Source organism: Pleurodeles waltl, chromosome 3_1 (assembly GCF_031143425.1).
Source record: "Pleurodeles waltl isolate 20211129_DDA chromosome 3_1, aPleWal1.hap1.20221129, whole genome shotgun sequence".
Lineage (NCBI taxonomy): Eukaryota > Metazoa > Chordata > Amphibia > Caudata > Salamandridae > Pleurodeles > Pleurodeles waltl.
Window position 1 is genome coordinate 1,108,938,229 of NC_090440.1, and position 17,910 is coordinate 1,108,956,138.

Genomic DNA, 17,910 nt, shown 5'->3' on the forward strand with positions numbered 1-17,910 from the left:
ACTACATTTATGTATAACAGCAGATGGTATGCCTATGTGGGAGTCTAAGGGATGGCCTTACATACTGTTGGCACAGTGACAACAGTCGTGTATCGTACCCCCACACCTATGAGTCAGAGAAACTTCCACTATCAGCATGTTCGTCAGAAATGGCCTTGTAGATGGATCCGGAACTGGCAGCAACTCAAGCCTGACATTATAACATACGGCCTCAGAGCTGAGATCTACCTGAATGTTCCATGTGAATGATGGTGTTTGTAAGCCCTTCTCGTCAATAATGCACTTGAGCTTACACTGACCAATACTCGTCTTGCTCTACTGCTTTAAAAGTTTGGGAAGCTTCTTGCACATCACAGCAGAATTTAAATCTAAAAAACAGAACTGTACAATGGTTGCCATTAAGGCCACCCTGAGGTTTGCGCCTACACTAGACAGCTGGAAAATGTAATCCCTTAGGTTCATATTTTTGTATCAATGCATTTGGATGGTGGCAATGCAAGGAATGCAGGGTTTCCCCTTCCAAGAGAGCTAAATCCAGCGAATGCAGAACATGGCTTCTCAGAGGCATGCCTATTTTTACAGGCACTTTCGGCACATATACTCATCCTGCTGTGGGCTAAAATTGAAAAGAGTAATGTAAGGTAATCCAACTCTTAGGACAAACAAGTATAATCCTCTTGAATTCTCAGGGCTTTGCCTGTTTGAGGGCTTTGGATTCATCACCTACTGATTTGTGATCACTGCAGTCCTAGATGTAGGGAATATTCCTCTGCTCGATGTCCGGTGTCAAGAGAACCCAAGATCTTGTGACGTTCTATGGAAATCATTTTTCACACATAGCCTTCACTGGAATTTTCCATATTTTAAATATAGCATATCCATTTTAATTTGTTTAATTTTTTTTTATTGAATTGATTTTTTTTACTGTAATTAGCAAGAGAGCATTATGATGACTGTGACATACCTCTTCACTCACTGCATTCGATCATGAGAAATGACTTTCAACCAGTCCTTCTCGAGATGCAACCCTGAGGTTACAAACTCACTCACTCCAGACGTTTGCACTACCTTCCCTTTGCATGCCTTCAAACAGGAAGCAAAACACTTTCATCTCAACCTGTACTGCTGACCCAGCACATCACTGACTCATGTCCTGACATCAGAATTTGATGTCGGTGAAGAACACCCTAGGTATCTACTTATAGCCCAAGTTTATGTGTTCTTCTTCATGCTGAACAAACTCCCCTTGAACCTGGAGCCATCTTTCTCCATGTTACAAACATTTTTCCAACTAAGAAGGTGGTGATGCTGTGATGCCATGGAAACTATTCTACCGATGTACTGATACTTATATTCGAAGCTATCTGAATGCTACATCCATTCAAGGGAGGATACTCATCCCCAGCTTGACCCCTGATCCTGGCATATGTATGCCTTATGCAACAAACCCTGCTTTCTGATTTCTAATAATTAAGCCTTAGGTGCACTATATAACTTTTCTAACTAAATAAATAAATACATTGCTGCTTAAACATTGTTCAAACAGACTCACTGTGGTGAAAAGTTCGTATGTAAATAGTTTGTTTCACAGATATGCAGTGAAACTCATTCACTGCATATCTGTGAAACAAACTATTTACATTCAGCAAATAAAAAAAACTATACATTCTTTTGATCATCTTTTATGTTAGTCCCTTGTTTCCATCCCTCTCTCCTTTGTTAAAGTCTTTGGGCAGTTCTACTGTCTAGATTCTATTTGGTGAATGCTATGGCATACAAATGCCGCACTCACTTGATTACCCACAATTTCTGGAATCATTTGACAACATTTACTGGAGGAAATAAAAATAATGCAAACGATCTGATGGTGTACAAATACTCAAACAACACAGCACACTGTTGGGTTTACCCTTTGAGTGCAGTATGGCCTGAATTCTGGAGACAGTCTTGCTATACACACTACAAAAGCATTTGTAAAGCATACATTCACCCCACTCAGTTGTACTCGTTGTATATGAACTTCGGAAGAACGAAAGGTTGAGGAAGATCTGCCGGGATTCAAACTTGTGACCAAGAGGTCAAATTGTTGGAGTCGATGCATTATTACATTGAGGTACCAGACCTGGCTGGATGTATAATCTGATTATGTATCGTCAATGTTCATCGTTCTAGACAAGTTAATTAGTGCAGCAGATATATCTATAAGGTGACTTGTACCTAAACTTAGTCCTATCAATTCCTCTTCTACAATACATGTGACAGGTGCTCTAACCCCGTTGCACAAATAAGGTGGTCATCGTTGGTCAGCGGTATTTGTATCACAGGGCACCTATGGAGGAGTTACTTGCCCAGTTTAAGCATGTTTTACAGCTTGGTTTAAATGCTTTGGCGATGTACTGTGAATGAAGAGGTAATGGCACTGAAAAATCAGCAAACAGGAGAATGAGCAGAAGTGCTCAGTGTCTTTAGAGTGTAAAGCAGCTGTGCCTGTCATGCGGGCACGACTGCCAGGCCGGCGGTCATCTGTTCAAGGGCAGCCAGCTCCCATGCACAACAAGACCAACAATAGGAGGGTTGGAGTCTTGCCAAAATCTGGCAAAAGTCCGTCTGGCTGGCAGAATGCAATGGATAGCTCACTGAAAGACAATAATTACGTCTTCAGACCGAGAACCAAAGCTTACAACCTTTTGGGGCTCTCAGGACAGACAGTCACATCCCCAAGTCTAGATATTAAAACTTTGAGACTCGCTTACCTATCTCAAGAGGAAGACGTCCTCTATTTCAAAAGGTGGTACAGCTCGAAGACACACGTACTCTTCCCGAGCTCCCTCTCGGGTCATTGGAGGGAGATTTGCTTATTTCAACTATATGCGTTTTTCAATCATAGAATACTCTCTTTTATTCAAAGGCTGACCTGCTGTGCATCGGACTATGATGCCTGTCCGTGTTTCTCTTCCTACTGATATCAGTCTTGAGAGATTAGTATGTGCTTGAAGTATTTTCTTAGCTAGCCCATGCTTTCTTATTTTACATGTTTTCTTTATGGGTCTTTGAATTTCAATGTTTCATTCACAATGCAGATGGAAAGGGGTGTACCAAGCGTTTCCAGTTATGCACCATTTTGAATTGATGTGCTATTATAATTTTTCTGTTTACAGTGCTACTCTGTGTACAAACTAAACTGTAGCAATCACTTTAATATGGTATGTTTTGAATATATCATGCAGACGCTATTTCAAATAGCAAATAAATATTTAAAAGAAACATTGTGTCATGGAAAAGCAATTCAAACTCCATAACTGTCGGGGCAATGTATCACACTCCCATCAGTATCACACTCCCATCAGTATCACACTCCCATCAGTATCACACTCCCATCAGTATCACACTTCCATCAGTCGGTGCTCTGCTGGGAGCTGCACTGCAGCTGGCACAACGGTATCTATGAGGACTTATTTTGCTCATGAAAACTCGGACCCACTTTTGAACCCCTCAGCAATTTCTAGACCAAAGACCCTTGAAGCACTAAAGCCCAGGGGTTTTACAGATTACTGAAAGTTGTTTCCAGTGTTCCTCTTTCATACCGAAGAAGCATCTCAAATATACATTTCATATATGGGTCCGTGTCCCACGATACTAATACGAAGCCTTGGACTCTCCACATTCAAAGCGCCCAATCAAGCTTATCAAAATTAATTTGACAAAGAGACATGAAGCAAATGTAACAAAAACACACCTTCATCAAAAGCTATTAAACAAGAAGTGTGTTGTAGAGTTCGGTAGATTTCTAATGCTGAGTTTAAACTTGCGTCAGTTGTAGCTATGCTGGCGAGGGCAAAGTCATATTGGCAGGTTGGAATAAAAGATACGTAAAAGATCTTCATCAGTGTCCGGATTGATTTAATACTTATTTTCAACAATTTTTGGTGAGTAGGATGGGATATGAACCCACGCATGCAAAGCACAGTGGATCAGCATGAAGAGATTGATATTTTAGGTTACTTTGTGTCTGGAATTGAATTTAAATCAAGACAGACTCAGGGCAAAGTATATGTTGCAGAAGCAGGGCCTCCCATTTTAGGCTGGATGCACCAATATGATTTGAACATCATAGTGAATCCCAGAGCACATGAACAAGTAATGTTTTTGAGAACAAAGATCTGAATGAAATTTTGATTGAGGTAGAAGAGGTGTTCAGTGAAGAGTTGGGCGAACTGTGAGGGTATGTGAATAACATTAGGTTGAAGAGAGGGACAATGCCTGTATAGCACAAAGTAAGAAAAGTTCCTGTAATAGTAAGAAAGGAGGTGAAAGAAATGTTGAAAGAAATGGTGAAAGAGGAGATCATTGAACCAGTTGAAGCTCCTGCGTGGACGTCCCCGGTGGTGGAAACAAAGAAGTCTGATGGTCTTCTGAGTTTCTGTGTGGACTTGAGAAGTGTCAACTAAAATATAGTTACGGACAATTTCCCATTACCCAACATCAACAAGTTGTTATTAATGCTGAATGGTGGTAAGTTCTTTTCAAAGTTCGCTTTGATAAATGCTTACTATCAAATCCATTTGCATGATGAATTCAAGGATCTGATGGCCTTTACAAGGATGGAAGGAACGTTTTATTTTACTAGAATGCTGTTTGGGTTGTCATCGGCTGCTAGTGTTTTGCAACAATTGATGGCATCAATATTTGAAGTCTTTACAAATTTTACATTTTTTCAAGAAGATATTCTCATTTACAGGGCTACAGTGGAACAACATAATTCTGTATTAAAAAAAATTCTTAGTAAGTTATTGGAAGTGGGTCTTACACTCAAAAGAGAGAAATGTGCATTTTTATGTGAGGAGATTGAGTATTTGGGTCATACTATTTCTGGGGGGAAGGAGGTGTTAAACCTAAAAGAAATGTATTGGAAGACATAAAAGTGTCTCCCCCACCGAATGATAAAGATCAATTGAGATCGCTCATGGGGGTTGACTGAGTAGAAAGTTTGTGGAAAACACTGCATCAAAAACTGAAGAATTGAAGCTGCTGTTGAGGAAAGAACATGTATTTAAATGGGATGTGGAGCAACAAAAAGTGTTTTGATCGTATAAAACAAAAGGTGTGCAAAGCAGGTATTCTTGTACCTTTTCATGTCAAATTGAGCACTATTTTCACAGTTGATGCCAGCACCATGGGGATCGGTGCAGTTCTTTCTCAAATCCATAAAGAAGGGGAGACTACTGTAGCATTTGTGTCTCATACCTTGACAGACTCAGAGAAGAATTACTCAGCCATAGAGTACGAAGCACTGGCCGTCAACATGGGTTACAGAGTACATCAGGACGTAATTGTGGGGTATGAATTTCAAAGTGAAAACAGATCATAAATCTCTGTTGAAGGTACTAAGCCCAGGGGGTGCTGGCAAGTGGTCGGCTAGACTTGCGAGATTGACCACCTGTTTACAAGAATTACAGTAAGTCATTGAATATATTTCAGAGTGGTGGAATATAGAAGTGGACGCACTCTTGCAGTTGCTTGTGAGTTGGGAACTAACAGAGAAGGCAGGTGTGGTGAACAAGGAAGAAGAAGTAGCAGTGGCAAGGTTTGAGGAAGTAGTAAACTATGGAGTTGGAACATTCTCTAAAATGGAGTGGGTACAGGAAATGAAGGGTGACTATTTCTTGAGCGAAGTGTGCGGAATGCTCAACAAAGGGAGTAGAAGAGAAAGTATGATAGTTCCTGCAGTTAGAACTTACTTGAAGATTTTGAATGAGTTGTCGATGAGTGAGGGATATGCTTTGATGAGGGGAATAGATTTGTTTCACCTGAAAATCTTAGGAGAAGGATCATACAATTGGCACACAAGGGTCATTTGGGTCAGACGATGACCCAGAGGAGAGTGAAGGAAAACGTCTGGTGGCTGGGTGTGGATGTACATACAGCTCAGTGGGTGGAAAAATGTTTAGACTGCAAGGAAGGTGAAAAGAGATTGAGGGTTAGTGTGCAGTTTGATTATAGTCCTATTCCGAGTCCTTACGAACAGTGGCATAGTTTATTGTATGAATTTCATAGGTCTTCTTCCGGGGATGAGACAGGATTTAAGATTTGCCATGGTCTTGGTTGACGTCTATTTGAAATGGTTAGAGGTTAAACTTATGAGGAAGGTGTCTATGAGGAACACTATCAAAGTATTGAGGGAGCTGTTTAGGAGGGAAGGCTTTCCACATACATTGATAACTGATAATGGCACTCAGCTAACTACAGAAATGAGGGAAGTTTTAGAGGCATATGGCATAAAACATCATTGCACGTCTCTCAATTCTCAAGCGAATGAGATGGCAGAACGCATGAACTGCACGGTGAAGGGGACCATACATTTAGAAGTTCGCAACAGGTTGAAAGTGTGTGAGGCAGCTGAGAAGATATTGTGGGGATATTTCACCACTGAGGGTAGAGGAACTGGTAAACTGCCCTTTGAGTTAATGAAGGGGCGGAAACCTCGATCAACAATAGTGTCGAGCTGGTTGAAAGGAAACAGCAGGGATGAGTACCTTGTTTCAAGGTACAAGACAACAGGTTTTCAAGCAGGAGATTGGGTGAAAGGGAAAGGTGGTCGTTTGGGGGAGGGTTTAATCAAGTTTAGAGGTCCGTACAAGGTTAAACACATTTTTGATTGGTATGTGGTGCATGAAAACGGTGATAAGTGGAGCAAACGGAGAATGGTGCTATATCAAAGAAAAGGAAGGGATAGAAGTGGTGAAATAGATAGAAGCGAGCAATGTAGCAGATTCATGTTGATGAATGAGAATAGAGCATTGGAGGAGTTGGAGAAGGTGCCTGAGATGAATGAGTGTGAAGCTTTGGATGATTTGGAATAGGTGCCTGCCTTTAGTTGAAATTAAAATAGCAGAGGCTAGAGGAAGCTAGGAAAACAAGATGCAGAGTGCAAAGAGACAGTAGACCACCAGCCTATTTACAAGATTATGTAAGGGAACAAGAAAAGTAAAATGGTGTGTATTGTTTTTAATTTATTCACGGTTTATGCAAAGCTTCCAGTTGTTCTACAGTCCTCCATTTTTGTATATTTGTAACATACGAGTAATGCAAAAAAAAATATAATGATATGTAAGCATAAATTTAGCGTTACACTTTGTGTAATTTATTTTTGCCTAAATGTTGTTGTTATTAAGGGAGAAGGATGTGTTGTACTTATGATGTAAAAGAGTTTGTTAGATTTGAAATGCTGAGTTTAAACTCATGCCAGTTGCAGTTAATCTGGCGAGATAGAGGTCATGTTGGCAGGCTGGAATAAAAGATACTTAGAAGAATCTTCATCGGTGTCCGGATTGATTTAATACTTATTTACACCAATGTGTTATTTATATGCGACACAAGGCCGTGTGCTACTGGAGAAAGAACTGAGCAGTTTTACGAATGCAGAGAGGAATTGGCAGGTACCAATGCCTCAATCCTCCTATCTGTGAAGCTGTACACTACCAGAAGAATAAAAAGTCACAGCTTGATGGCCCTTCTCACTATGCCTTCAGCTATACCACCGAAATAATAATAAACAACCACGTATGAAAGTTCAGTTTAGGGCATTCCTGATTTTGGTGAGTGGGCTGGCACATCGAACAAAGTGTCACGAAGGTGTGTCTTCTTAATAGTGAAGTAGAGCTGTGATTAGATGATCATCACAGAGGCATCTGATGTTGACAATGGTATTTAAGCATTCAATCCTCCTCTGGACTGCTCACATCTTAATATTTAGTCTTGAGTACCGGGAATCTATTCCTTACCTATTCAACAAGATCTGCCGCACAAGAGTCTAGATTCTTCCTTGTATGATAAATCTGATCTGGAGTCTGGAGGGGCATCCATTGTTGGAGGATTTCTGCTCTTTCAAAACTACAAGAAGTAAATTCAAACGCTTTTGCTGCACTAGATGGTGTCATCTAAAAGTGGGCAAAAATCTATTTGTGCACAAGACCTCTAGGATCTGACACAGAATATGGGCGAGTGCTGCAACTTACCTGGCTGTGACGTTAGGGCCCAGGGCCCCTGAGAGTCAGGCATCCTATGCAATTTCAGCTATACTATGGCAGGGGGTAGAAGGTGAGCAATCGAACTTTCCAGCATTGTGTTGTGCGCCAAACGTGCCATTGAGCAGCACGATGCTGATGACATTATGTTTGCTCCCGGCCATCGCGATAGTCGGGATTATTTAGCCTGCATGTAGCACTGGGCCTCATTATTGAAGCTTTGCGGCAATCAGGAGCAGACATGGCATCATCAGCAATGACCTGCTCAATGGGCAGCATCAGCGTTTTCATCGTGGAGTTTTCCTTCAGCGAGGACCTGAATTGATCTTGGTCGTGAGGGCCAGGCAGCATGCCCTCAATTGTAAAGGTACCGGCGGCTTGTAGGTGCCGCTTGGATCATGGCACAGTGTGCTGTGTTTTCCATTCCCCCCCTCCCTCCACAGCCAGCTACAGGTGTGCACTCTGTGCTGGCAGTAATTAGCTCTAAGCCAGCTGAGTGCAATTGGTATTGTGGCAGTTGGAGTCTCATGTGGCCTAATCATTAAGATCACAACTCTCACACTGAAAGTTGAGGGTTCAACTCCAGGTGTGTCCATGGTAATTTCCCTTCCGCGCCCCCCCCCCCCTTTTTTGGGTATTGGGTTACAGGGGGTCAATCTAGTGCAGGGGAGGGGGCTGTATGTGGGTTTAGGAGGGTGGGGAGCATTTGCTCAGTAGTAGCAATTCTGGTCTATAACTGTTTAGACTCCTTAGTGGGCAAGGGTTTGAACCTTTACCAGGGAGTCAACAGCAGCGTTTGAAACCTTACCTGTCAGTTGGGGTTATCTAATGGTAATCCATTAAATTAGTGTGGGGTTGTGTTGGTTCACCACTCTTCCTTTACAGCAGCCAAGAGAATTGATGGCCAAACAATTTTTTATACAGTAATCAGGGTGGCCCCCGCGTATGCAACTTTGTTTAATTCCGGGCATTTATATTTAATCTACTTGTCTTCCTTTGCATGTTGATGTGGCACATTTCGTGCTCAGTAGTCTGGCAAAACGTAGCCTTTTGAGCATCCAAAAGCCAGCATCTTCCCTTGGGCGAGTGCGTTCCCACAGCTGGAGACCACACATTGACCCATTTTAACTCCCTCCGACTTCCCTGCCCGGTCATTGTGGTATGACTGTTGCCTTACCTGTGCTGAGATCTGCGCGCTCATCTCCGGCTGCTACGCTGGGCTGGGAATGCAGACTGGACAACTCAGGTGAGAGCTTCTCAGTCTGTTGTTGAATACTACTGCTGTGCGTTGGGGTGGTGTTCTCTTGTGGAGTTTGCAATGCTAGTTAAAGGAGGTAGGGTGGATGAAAGTAAGGACAAGGACCCTGCTGTGGATGGTCTTAGCAGAGTTGGGTGAAGGCGAGGCAAATAGCAGCTCAGCATCTGACTCAGAGGAAGTGCCCCACCAGGTACCGCTTGAGCCCCCTAGGAGGTCAAATGTCCCCCGTGGGTGGCCTTTCCTCCAGTGAAGAGGAGAAATAAGCAGAAGTCAGGCTAGTCCACACAGGGTGTGGAGGAGGCATCCAGCCCTTGGAGTAGGGGCGGCGGTAAGCGAATCCCCAGGTAGCCCAGGACAGCTGGTTCTCACAGAATTTAGTTACCCCGCCTATGGCCCAGGCCCCAGGTACTACCGTTGCTGAGCCCCAGCAGCTAGGAGCAGACCCCAATGCCATGCTTGCAGTGCTGACCAAAATTAAGCAGTCATTGAAGCAGCTCACGGACCAGAGGAATGGTAATTCAGCAGGGCAGTCAGGGTCGGGCCTGGTGCTTCACGGGTGGGGAAGAGCCAGCTTGAGGGGTCTCAGCTTCAGGTAGTGGAGTTGGAGCCGGGGCCAGTTCATGGGTGAAGGCAGACCCGTCCTGAGGAGTCCTGTCATCAGTTTTAGCCTTGTTCTCTCAGCTGGCAAACCTGGCAAATGGGGGCCAAGGATCCAGCGTTTTGACAGTCCAGTGGGCCCCATCTCCTACTGTGTGGTCCACCCTAACAGAGTTAAAGAAAGAGGTCAAGGCTTTTGTGAAAGCGTGCAGTGGAACTGAGATTGATCCTTTTTCCCAGTGTGAGGGTCCTGATGGTACAGACAGGATTGTTGGTGCCACGCCATCAGTTAAAGTACTAGAAGGTGCGGTGAATGATGTGGGCTCCAAATCCAAAATGTTGGGTAGGCAGGACACTTTGCAATCCAAGCATGGGAGTTGGCTTCACATGTGCTGGTCTTCACATGTGCCGGTTGAGGCCAAAGAGAAGACTTGGAGAGGGGAAATTGTGGATATTTTCTCACTGATTAGACCCAAGAGGCGGGAGGGTGAGGTGAGGTGACGGAAAAACATGGTAAGGACACCTCCTCTAAAGAGAAGAAACCTAGGGTGAAAGAATTCATTACTAATTGGTTGTTTAGCTTTCACATTTTTATTACGGTGATGTTAGAAAAGAAGCCTGAGTTGGCGGCACCCATGTTTTTTTATGGGAATAAGATTCTGAAAGCTCACCAGACATATGGAGAGACAGCTTGGTTGGACAATGACAGGGATTTTAGGTGGCCTAAGGCAGAAGATCCAGATATTGGGAGGGTCCAGACAGAGGTCAATAACAAGACACCCCTTCAACAACCTTTTAGTCCACAGTGGGGTAGTGGTGACAAAAAATTGTCATTTTGGGCTTTCAACAGAAAATTGTGTAATTGGCTAGCGAGACTGCAAGAATAAACCTGTGTTCATTCTGCGGGCATCCGTCCTAGCCAAAATTTAAATGTGTTAAAAAAAAAATCCAAAAAGAGAAGAAAGGACTCTTCTAAACCCGCAGGCCAGTAGGTCACTACCCATCCCGGTCTGGCTGGGTAAGCTTCTTCCTTGGCTGAATCTCTACCCTAGTAGGAAAGCAGCTTTCATGTTATATCACTGTTTTTCTATTGGTTTCTGCATCCCCTTTTCTGGGGTGGCGCCTGTCCCACACTGTGCCAATTTGTTGTCGGTGTGAGCTCATCCAAGGATAGTCATTGAGAAACTGAAGAAAGAAAGCTCCCTGGGTGGGATTGCTGGGCCCTTTGTGAAACCACCTTGGTCTAACTGTATATTCCCCCTTGGGTGTGGTACCAAAGAAAGAGCCTAGTTAGTACAGCCTGACCCATAATCTTTTGGCACCAAAATGCTTATCTGTCAATGATGCAATCAACCCGAAGCTCTGCTCTGTGAGTTATGGTTCTGTAGATATGGCTTTAACTAAACTACGCAAACTGGGTCCCGGGGCACTCTTGGTGAAGACAAATATTGAATCTGCTTTCAGGCTGTTACCAGTGCACCCGGATGATTACCATCTATTGGGTTTTCAATATGGTGGCCAGTATTTCACGACAAGGGTCTGCCCATGGGCTGTGCAGTTTTTTGTAATTATTTTGAACAGTTCAGCTCTATGTTGCAATGGTTATTTGTTTATAAGACTGGCCATCATGACATCATTCATTACCTTGATGATTTCCTGATTATGGGTCTGCCCAAATCCCAGGATTGCTCATGGGCTTTGGAGGATATGATCTCTTTATTCTGCTTGCAACAGACAAGATAGTAGGCCCCTCCACTTGTCTGCCTTTCCTGGGCATTGAAATTTATATGTTGGTTGACGAGTGCAGATTACCCAAGGACAAAGTCCAGGCCTTCACGCAATCTATTGATATCACCCTTGCGAGAAAGAAGGTAACCTTGCGTCAATTACAGGTTTTAGTGGGGCAACTTAAATTTGCACTACACATAAACCCCATGGGGTGCCCTTTCTCTAGGTCAATTGCCTGAGCAATTGTTGGTCTTACACACAATCATCATCATGTCAGACTGCATGCAGAGGTGAAGGAAGACTTAGTGGTTTAGCTGGAGTTGCTCCAACAATTCAATGGTGCGGTGGTGTGGCCTGCACCACACATTCCTACTGAGTCCTTGGGCTTGTTTACTGATGCAGGTGGCAGTGTTGGTTTTGGAGCCGTTTTGGGACAATGGTGGTGCAGGGCAGACTGAACATCTCAATTACATGATGCGGGCCATGTGGCATTTCTGGAGTTATTTACGATTGTGGTGGCAGTCCTCATTTGGTCACATGTTTTGCAGAATAGGTCTGTTGTATTCTGGTCAGACAATATGGCGGTTGTTGAAGCAATCGCCAGGCAGGGAGCAGCTAGCAAACAGGTCCTGAGGTAATTGAAACATCTTTTCTTGCTTTGTTTAAAGCTAAATGTTGGTTTTAAAGCCAAGCATGTACCAGGGGTCTATAACCAGGTGGCTGACACTTTATCTCGCTCAAAGTTGCAGGAGTTCCGGGAGTGTCACCCAGAAGCGGTGGAGCTGATGACAGAGTTCTCAATCTCTCTGTTGAGGATTGGTGCCCCTCAATTCCAGATTTAGTGGTAGCATCCTTAAGCAATCGCAAGCGTGGTGCATACAGGGAACGCTTTGGGACTTACAGAGCCTTCTTGCTAGAGCTAGGTGTTGTTGAACAATTTTCACCTACTTTGATTTGCTTATTCTTAGCATCTTTGAGATAACAGTGCAGGCCTGTCTCTTACGCAAGAGCACACTTGACGGCCATCAACCTGTTCGCCAAACTGAGGGGCTGCCAGAATGTAAGCAGTTGCTTTGTAGTAAGGGAAAGCCTTAGCTGGATGGGCTAGGCTGGAGGGTACGCTCAAGGCTAAGAGGCGGTCTCTTGAAGCACAGACATTGGGCTCCATATTAGCTAGCCTCCAGAAGGTCTGCACCGCCGCATATGAGACTGCATTGTTTGGAGCTGCATTCTCCGTTGCCTTTTATAAACATATTAGGGTCGGCGAGTTAGTGGGGTCCTCTAAAGGCAATTTTACGGTTGGCCCTCAATGGGAAGACATGCGGTTATACCCAGACGAGCTGACCATTAGGCTAAGGAGGTCCAAAACTGACCAGGCTGGTAAGTGAGGCATAACAGACCTCAAGGTGGCGTTTGGGTCAGACTTGTGCCCGGTATTGAGTATGAGGGCATATCTGGCAGTCAGGCCAAAGGTGCAATCATTTGCATTTTTCATTCACGCCAACGGAGGATGCTTGTCCCGGTACCAGTTTTTGATGGTTTTTCGTGCTGCACTCACTAGCTTTGGAATAGACCCCAAAGCATATTCCTTGCATTCCTTTAGGATTGGGGCTGCGACTGTGGCAACACTGGCGGGTTTGTTGTCCTCTGTAGTCAAGCGAATCAGGTGCTGGTCTTCATCTTGTTTTCAGTGCTACATCCGTCCAGAGTTGCTGTGATTCTCTCCTACTGCATTGTTTGTGTTGTGGTGTGTTCTGCAGTTCATTCTCAATTTTTCTCTTTCAGTATGCCAGCCAAGGCTGAATGGGTCCTCGGTCACTCTTTTGTGAAGCACGCTGCCTACTGTTTACAACTGCACCATAAGCAGAAGCATGCAGCACTGGATGAGGTACTGTTTCGATGGTGTGGAGTTGGGGGCCTCAAGATCAGCCAGTTACACCAAATCTTGGAGGACATGAAGGATCGCGCTGGACTGCAGTTACCGGTTCAGATTATAATCCACAATGATAGTATCGATATGGTGAACTTGGGGTGTCGGGTGGTCAAGTAAGCCCTATTGTTGGCATTTGGATGGCTGGGTAGTACTTTCCTGGAAGCAATAATTGCATTGACACATATGTTACAGTGGCGTAATTGGGCTCCAGGCATGCAGGCTAGGGCCCTGAACATGTCAGTCACGCTCCTCAACGCCAAGATGTCCAAGCTTTGCCCAGGGCAAAGATGGCTTGGGAACATACCACACAGGTTGATCGAGGTGACCAAATGTTTCACCGGGATGGTGTTCATTTGTCGGCTATTGGGACTGACTTGTTTATTGACGGCATCCGAACATTTACACAGCAACTGTTCTCTGTTGGGAGGGTGAAGAGCCAGTAAGCCCTGGTCGTGCGGAAATGAACCCAAAGAACACCCTATAACAGCGTGGGGGGCGGGAGGAGTCCTACAACTAGTTCCAGAGGGCAGCACTGGGGGGGAAGAGCAATCTGAATCCTGAGGAATGATGTACACACCACCAGTGGGCATGGGCGCACAGTTAGATGGAGAGGGCATTGGGCTCCAGCCCCTGGTCTCATTTGTGGACCCCTGTGGACAATTTGGTTTTGGAGGGGTGGCCCCTTTGGGGAACTGTTAAGGTTACTAGATAGTGGGACCACCCTTCAAGGGATGCAAGTGGGAAACACCTGTATGGTTCTCCAGGGATGGATGAAGGCTGGCTGGGCATTGGTGCTGGAAGGCTGTTCAGAGTGGGATCTGATTGTGATGGGCATGGTTAATGTAAATCTCATTAAGACAGTACATATGACGATTTTGTATTTCTTTTGTTTAATATTTATGCATTTTGTAATGTAATCTGGATGTTTAAGAATTCAGATTGGTTGAATCCTCTTTGGTTTGTATTCGTCGTGATCAAAAATGTCATGTTTAACTGTTGATGTTTGTAAATAAACATGGCCCTCTTCCCAAAGACAAATCACATTGCCTTCTCATTGACTCGTGGATTTGGCTGGGGGGTATGGCCCGAGGATTGGAGGGCCGTGGGTCCTATCAATCATTGTTCCTTTCAGCAGCGGCCCATCTGTATGGGCTGAGGGGCCACGAACTGCACCTTTTTCCAGGCAGGAAGAGTGTCTGTCAGGCTGAACAAAAGTCAGCCTCATAGACACTCTTCTGGTTCAGGTCAGGCAGCCAGGAGCTAGACATGTGCTAAATGCATAGCTCCTGGCTTCCTAAGTTGAACTTTGCTGGACTGAAGAAGTCACAGCTCCTATGGGCGTTTTGATTAAAGTCAGATTTTCAGGGACTATGCCCGAGTGCAGTCGCAGAACCTGGCATAACAAATGTGTACATTTATACTTGCTGTGATTTCAGATTCCTTTGTCTCCACAATGATCACAGCTGGTGAATGAAACTGCATAACTAGCTATATGGTTTGGGAACATGTGTGTCGTTTCAGGAGGCTAGAATGCACATCCCAGGAAGACACTGGCATCAAACTCCATTAAAGCTGTGAACACTTACAATGTATCCCACTAGACATATCGAAAATGCTTGAGATGAGCAACATGATTTATGAATAGAGAAAGCACTTTTAATATATGTTAACCACTATAACCACTGTAACAAATCTTGCTGTATTTGACTAGCTTCAGAATGCTTGGTTACGTGTTCTGGAATGCAGGCCTCAACAATGAGGATATTTTCCCATCGAAAGGCGTCTCCCTGAATCATGCCTCATTAATGCGCTTGATAAAAGACAATGACAATGGAAATCAGTGAAGAAGTCTTGGTGACAACTACCTCCGTTAAAGATGAGAAAGAAGCATCCATCTTGTGGTATATGGCCTGTTGCAGGAATCATCCTAAACGGACTCGAGATGTAGCGGCGCAGATTAGTGGTGATCGGGAAGACAGACATGTATAGAGAGCAGCAACAACTAGGGTAACTGAGACAGTGCTGTTGCAGTCCCTCACTGCTGGTCCTGAATTAGATTTCACACCAAAGTAGTACACACATGCGTAGTGCATATCTATCCACTGGGAAGCCGTCACACCTTATCCTGCCTCAGTCACGCAATCAAAATATGTAGAGTGGGCTTAAGAATTACTCACGAATTCTGCTTATCAATAACAATTTTGTTGATCCCTGGACATGATTGGGCAAATTCTGATGTAATACCTTAGTGGTAGAGTAATCTCTAATAAACAATGAGTGTCTTCACATCCAGTTCAAATTGCAGTTTACTCAAACATTCATTCCAATGGACTCTTCAATGGCAGGGTCATCTTGTAGTCCAAGTAATTCTAAACAGAACATGACTTTGCCTTAAAATACAAGAAGGGGTCACAAAAAACATACACTGTGAAAGAAATGAGCACATTCACTTTTGTATGAACACTGCTCAACCAACTTACTCTTTCCCGTCTGCATTTACCTGTATGTGAGCGAAGGTGACGCTTGAGCGCAGTATGGCTGGGAAATGTGCGGTTGCATTCGCTGCAGATGTAGCTGCGCACCCCGGCATGCACTTCCATATGCTGCTGGAGGGCCATCTGAGTTTGAAAGCGTTTCCCACAAAGGAGGCAGAAGACAGCCATGTCTGTTCCTGGAATCAGAGACAAAGAGCGACAGAATTAGAAAAACACATTGGTGTTAATAATATAAATTTCAAGGTTTGCAGGGAACTGTGAAATATATGTATGGTATACAAACAAATGGGGCTAAGGAGTGGCATTTTCACCAGGGTGGGGGAGATTTCCTTCTTAAAGGGAGGAGATTCATTCTTGTGCTAAATCAATCCCTTGCTTTTGGCTAAAATTAGCAACAAGCATATGCTAATGTATTTGGTTGATCTCTGGCGCAAGAAGTCAGTCTTTATATGCAACTACATCCAACACCTGCACTCCAATTAGTTTGCTAGACTAGCTCGTCTCAGTTTTAGCACAGAAGGATGAACTCATAATTTTGACAGAATCCCCTACATGCGACGTTTAAGGCTCAACAGGGTGGGCTTTTGAAATACATGCACGCGGTTATAAAGCGTTAGATTAATGGCTTGGTCAGCAGAAAAGGGCACTACCACTGACATTTATGCCGTCTGCTGAAACACGGGGCTCTGTAAGAAAACAATGTATTTTTGTCCCTGCATAGTTCAGCGTATGTGAGTCAGCGCGCACAGTATCAAACCAGGAGATTAGGCAAATTGCTTGACAGCTTTTTGGGAACACATTAAAAATGTGCGACTATGGAAATAAGTCCATCATGAAAGTTGTATTTGCAAGTCATTAGCAGCCGCGCAAGGCGAGAGGCATTGGCAAGATCCCGAACTTCACCTCAGAACTCCGTGAGCTGCTACTGGAATCGCGCGACGTGCCAGGGTGAAGCGCGAGGGAAGGAGGGGCACATCTCAAGTAGAACGTGTTTTTAAAGGTAGAAACTGTTGAAAAAACATTGCCCTAGTGAACACACAGGTCTCCTCAGCGAACTAGTCGCCTCTTTCCTGCTAATCTGAAAGCAGCACCTCAAACCGTTTAGACGTTTGATCCATTCTACGCCTTCGAGGCAGAACCATACCTTGGTTTTAAATTTGGTTTTGTTCAGTGATTGTCATCTTTTGGATGTATTTATTTCCCAACAAACTCTGCAGCAGGGACTGGTCGTGCGGACAGGCCCGGTACCCAACCCACTAAAGAGAGCCATCTAATCTATCCAGAGCCAATACCTCCTTACTGTGTAGAGCCCCACTTTAGAAGAAAAGAAAGAACATCCGGTAAATCACTCAACAAAGCAGGAGAGCACCTAGTTCGTGTGCTCACTTCCTGGTGTTGAGTGCACCTGGCTCGTGTGTTCACTCTCATGTGTTCCCACTCGACCACAACGAAATCCCAGCCCGAGTATTGGCATCTGCAGTTTCCCTCTCAATAGCGGCAAAGACAATGTGAACAAAATAAGTGGAATTGAATGTTTCCCCTATGAATTACCTTTGGTTGAGACTGATTCAAGTCTGTCCATTTATCATATTGTTTTGCCAACGTGAGTCATCTTCTGTGAGACAGTTATACCCAAAGGTGGTACTATTACACGAAAAGAGAGTTGTGGGAGTGTATGAACCCCATACAATCTCCCTTGTACATAAAACTATAACACAACCTGTATGGGAGCACTTGGAGCAGGCCCCTCTCTCCCGTTTCACAGGTGAGTAGGTCACCGACTTGGTGATCAAATTGTAGGCATGGAAGGTGGTAGTCACGTTCGAGTGTTCAGAGACAGGTGGGGGAGTTCCCTTTATGGACTAGGTGGTCTCA

At 44.3% G+C, this 17,910-nt stretch overlaps 1 protein-coding gene across 3 annotated transcripts in view; it reads right to left on the reverse strand.

Moving 5' to 3' along the window:
- ZBTB16 (zinc finger and BTB domain containing 16) overlaps window positions 1-17,910 on the reverse strand; it is a 392,305-nt gene that overhangs the window by 24,860 nt on the left and 349,535 nt on the right. For all 3 annotated transcript variants that reach the window (XM_069224392.1, XM_069224390.1, XM_069224391.1), the window contains exon 5: window positions 16,041-16,211. In XM_069224392.1, coding sequence (XP_069080493.1) covers window positions 16,041-16,211 — 171 coding nt within the window. The remainder of the gene's footprint in view (window positions 1-16,040; window positions 16,212-17,910) is intronic.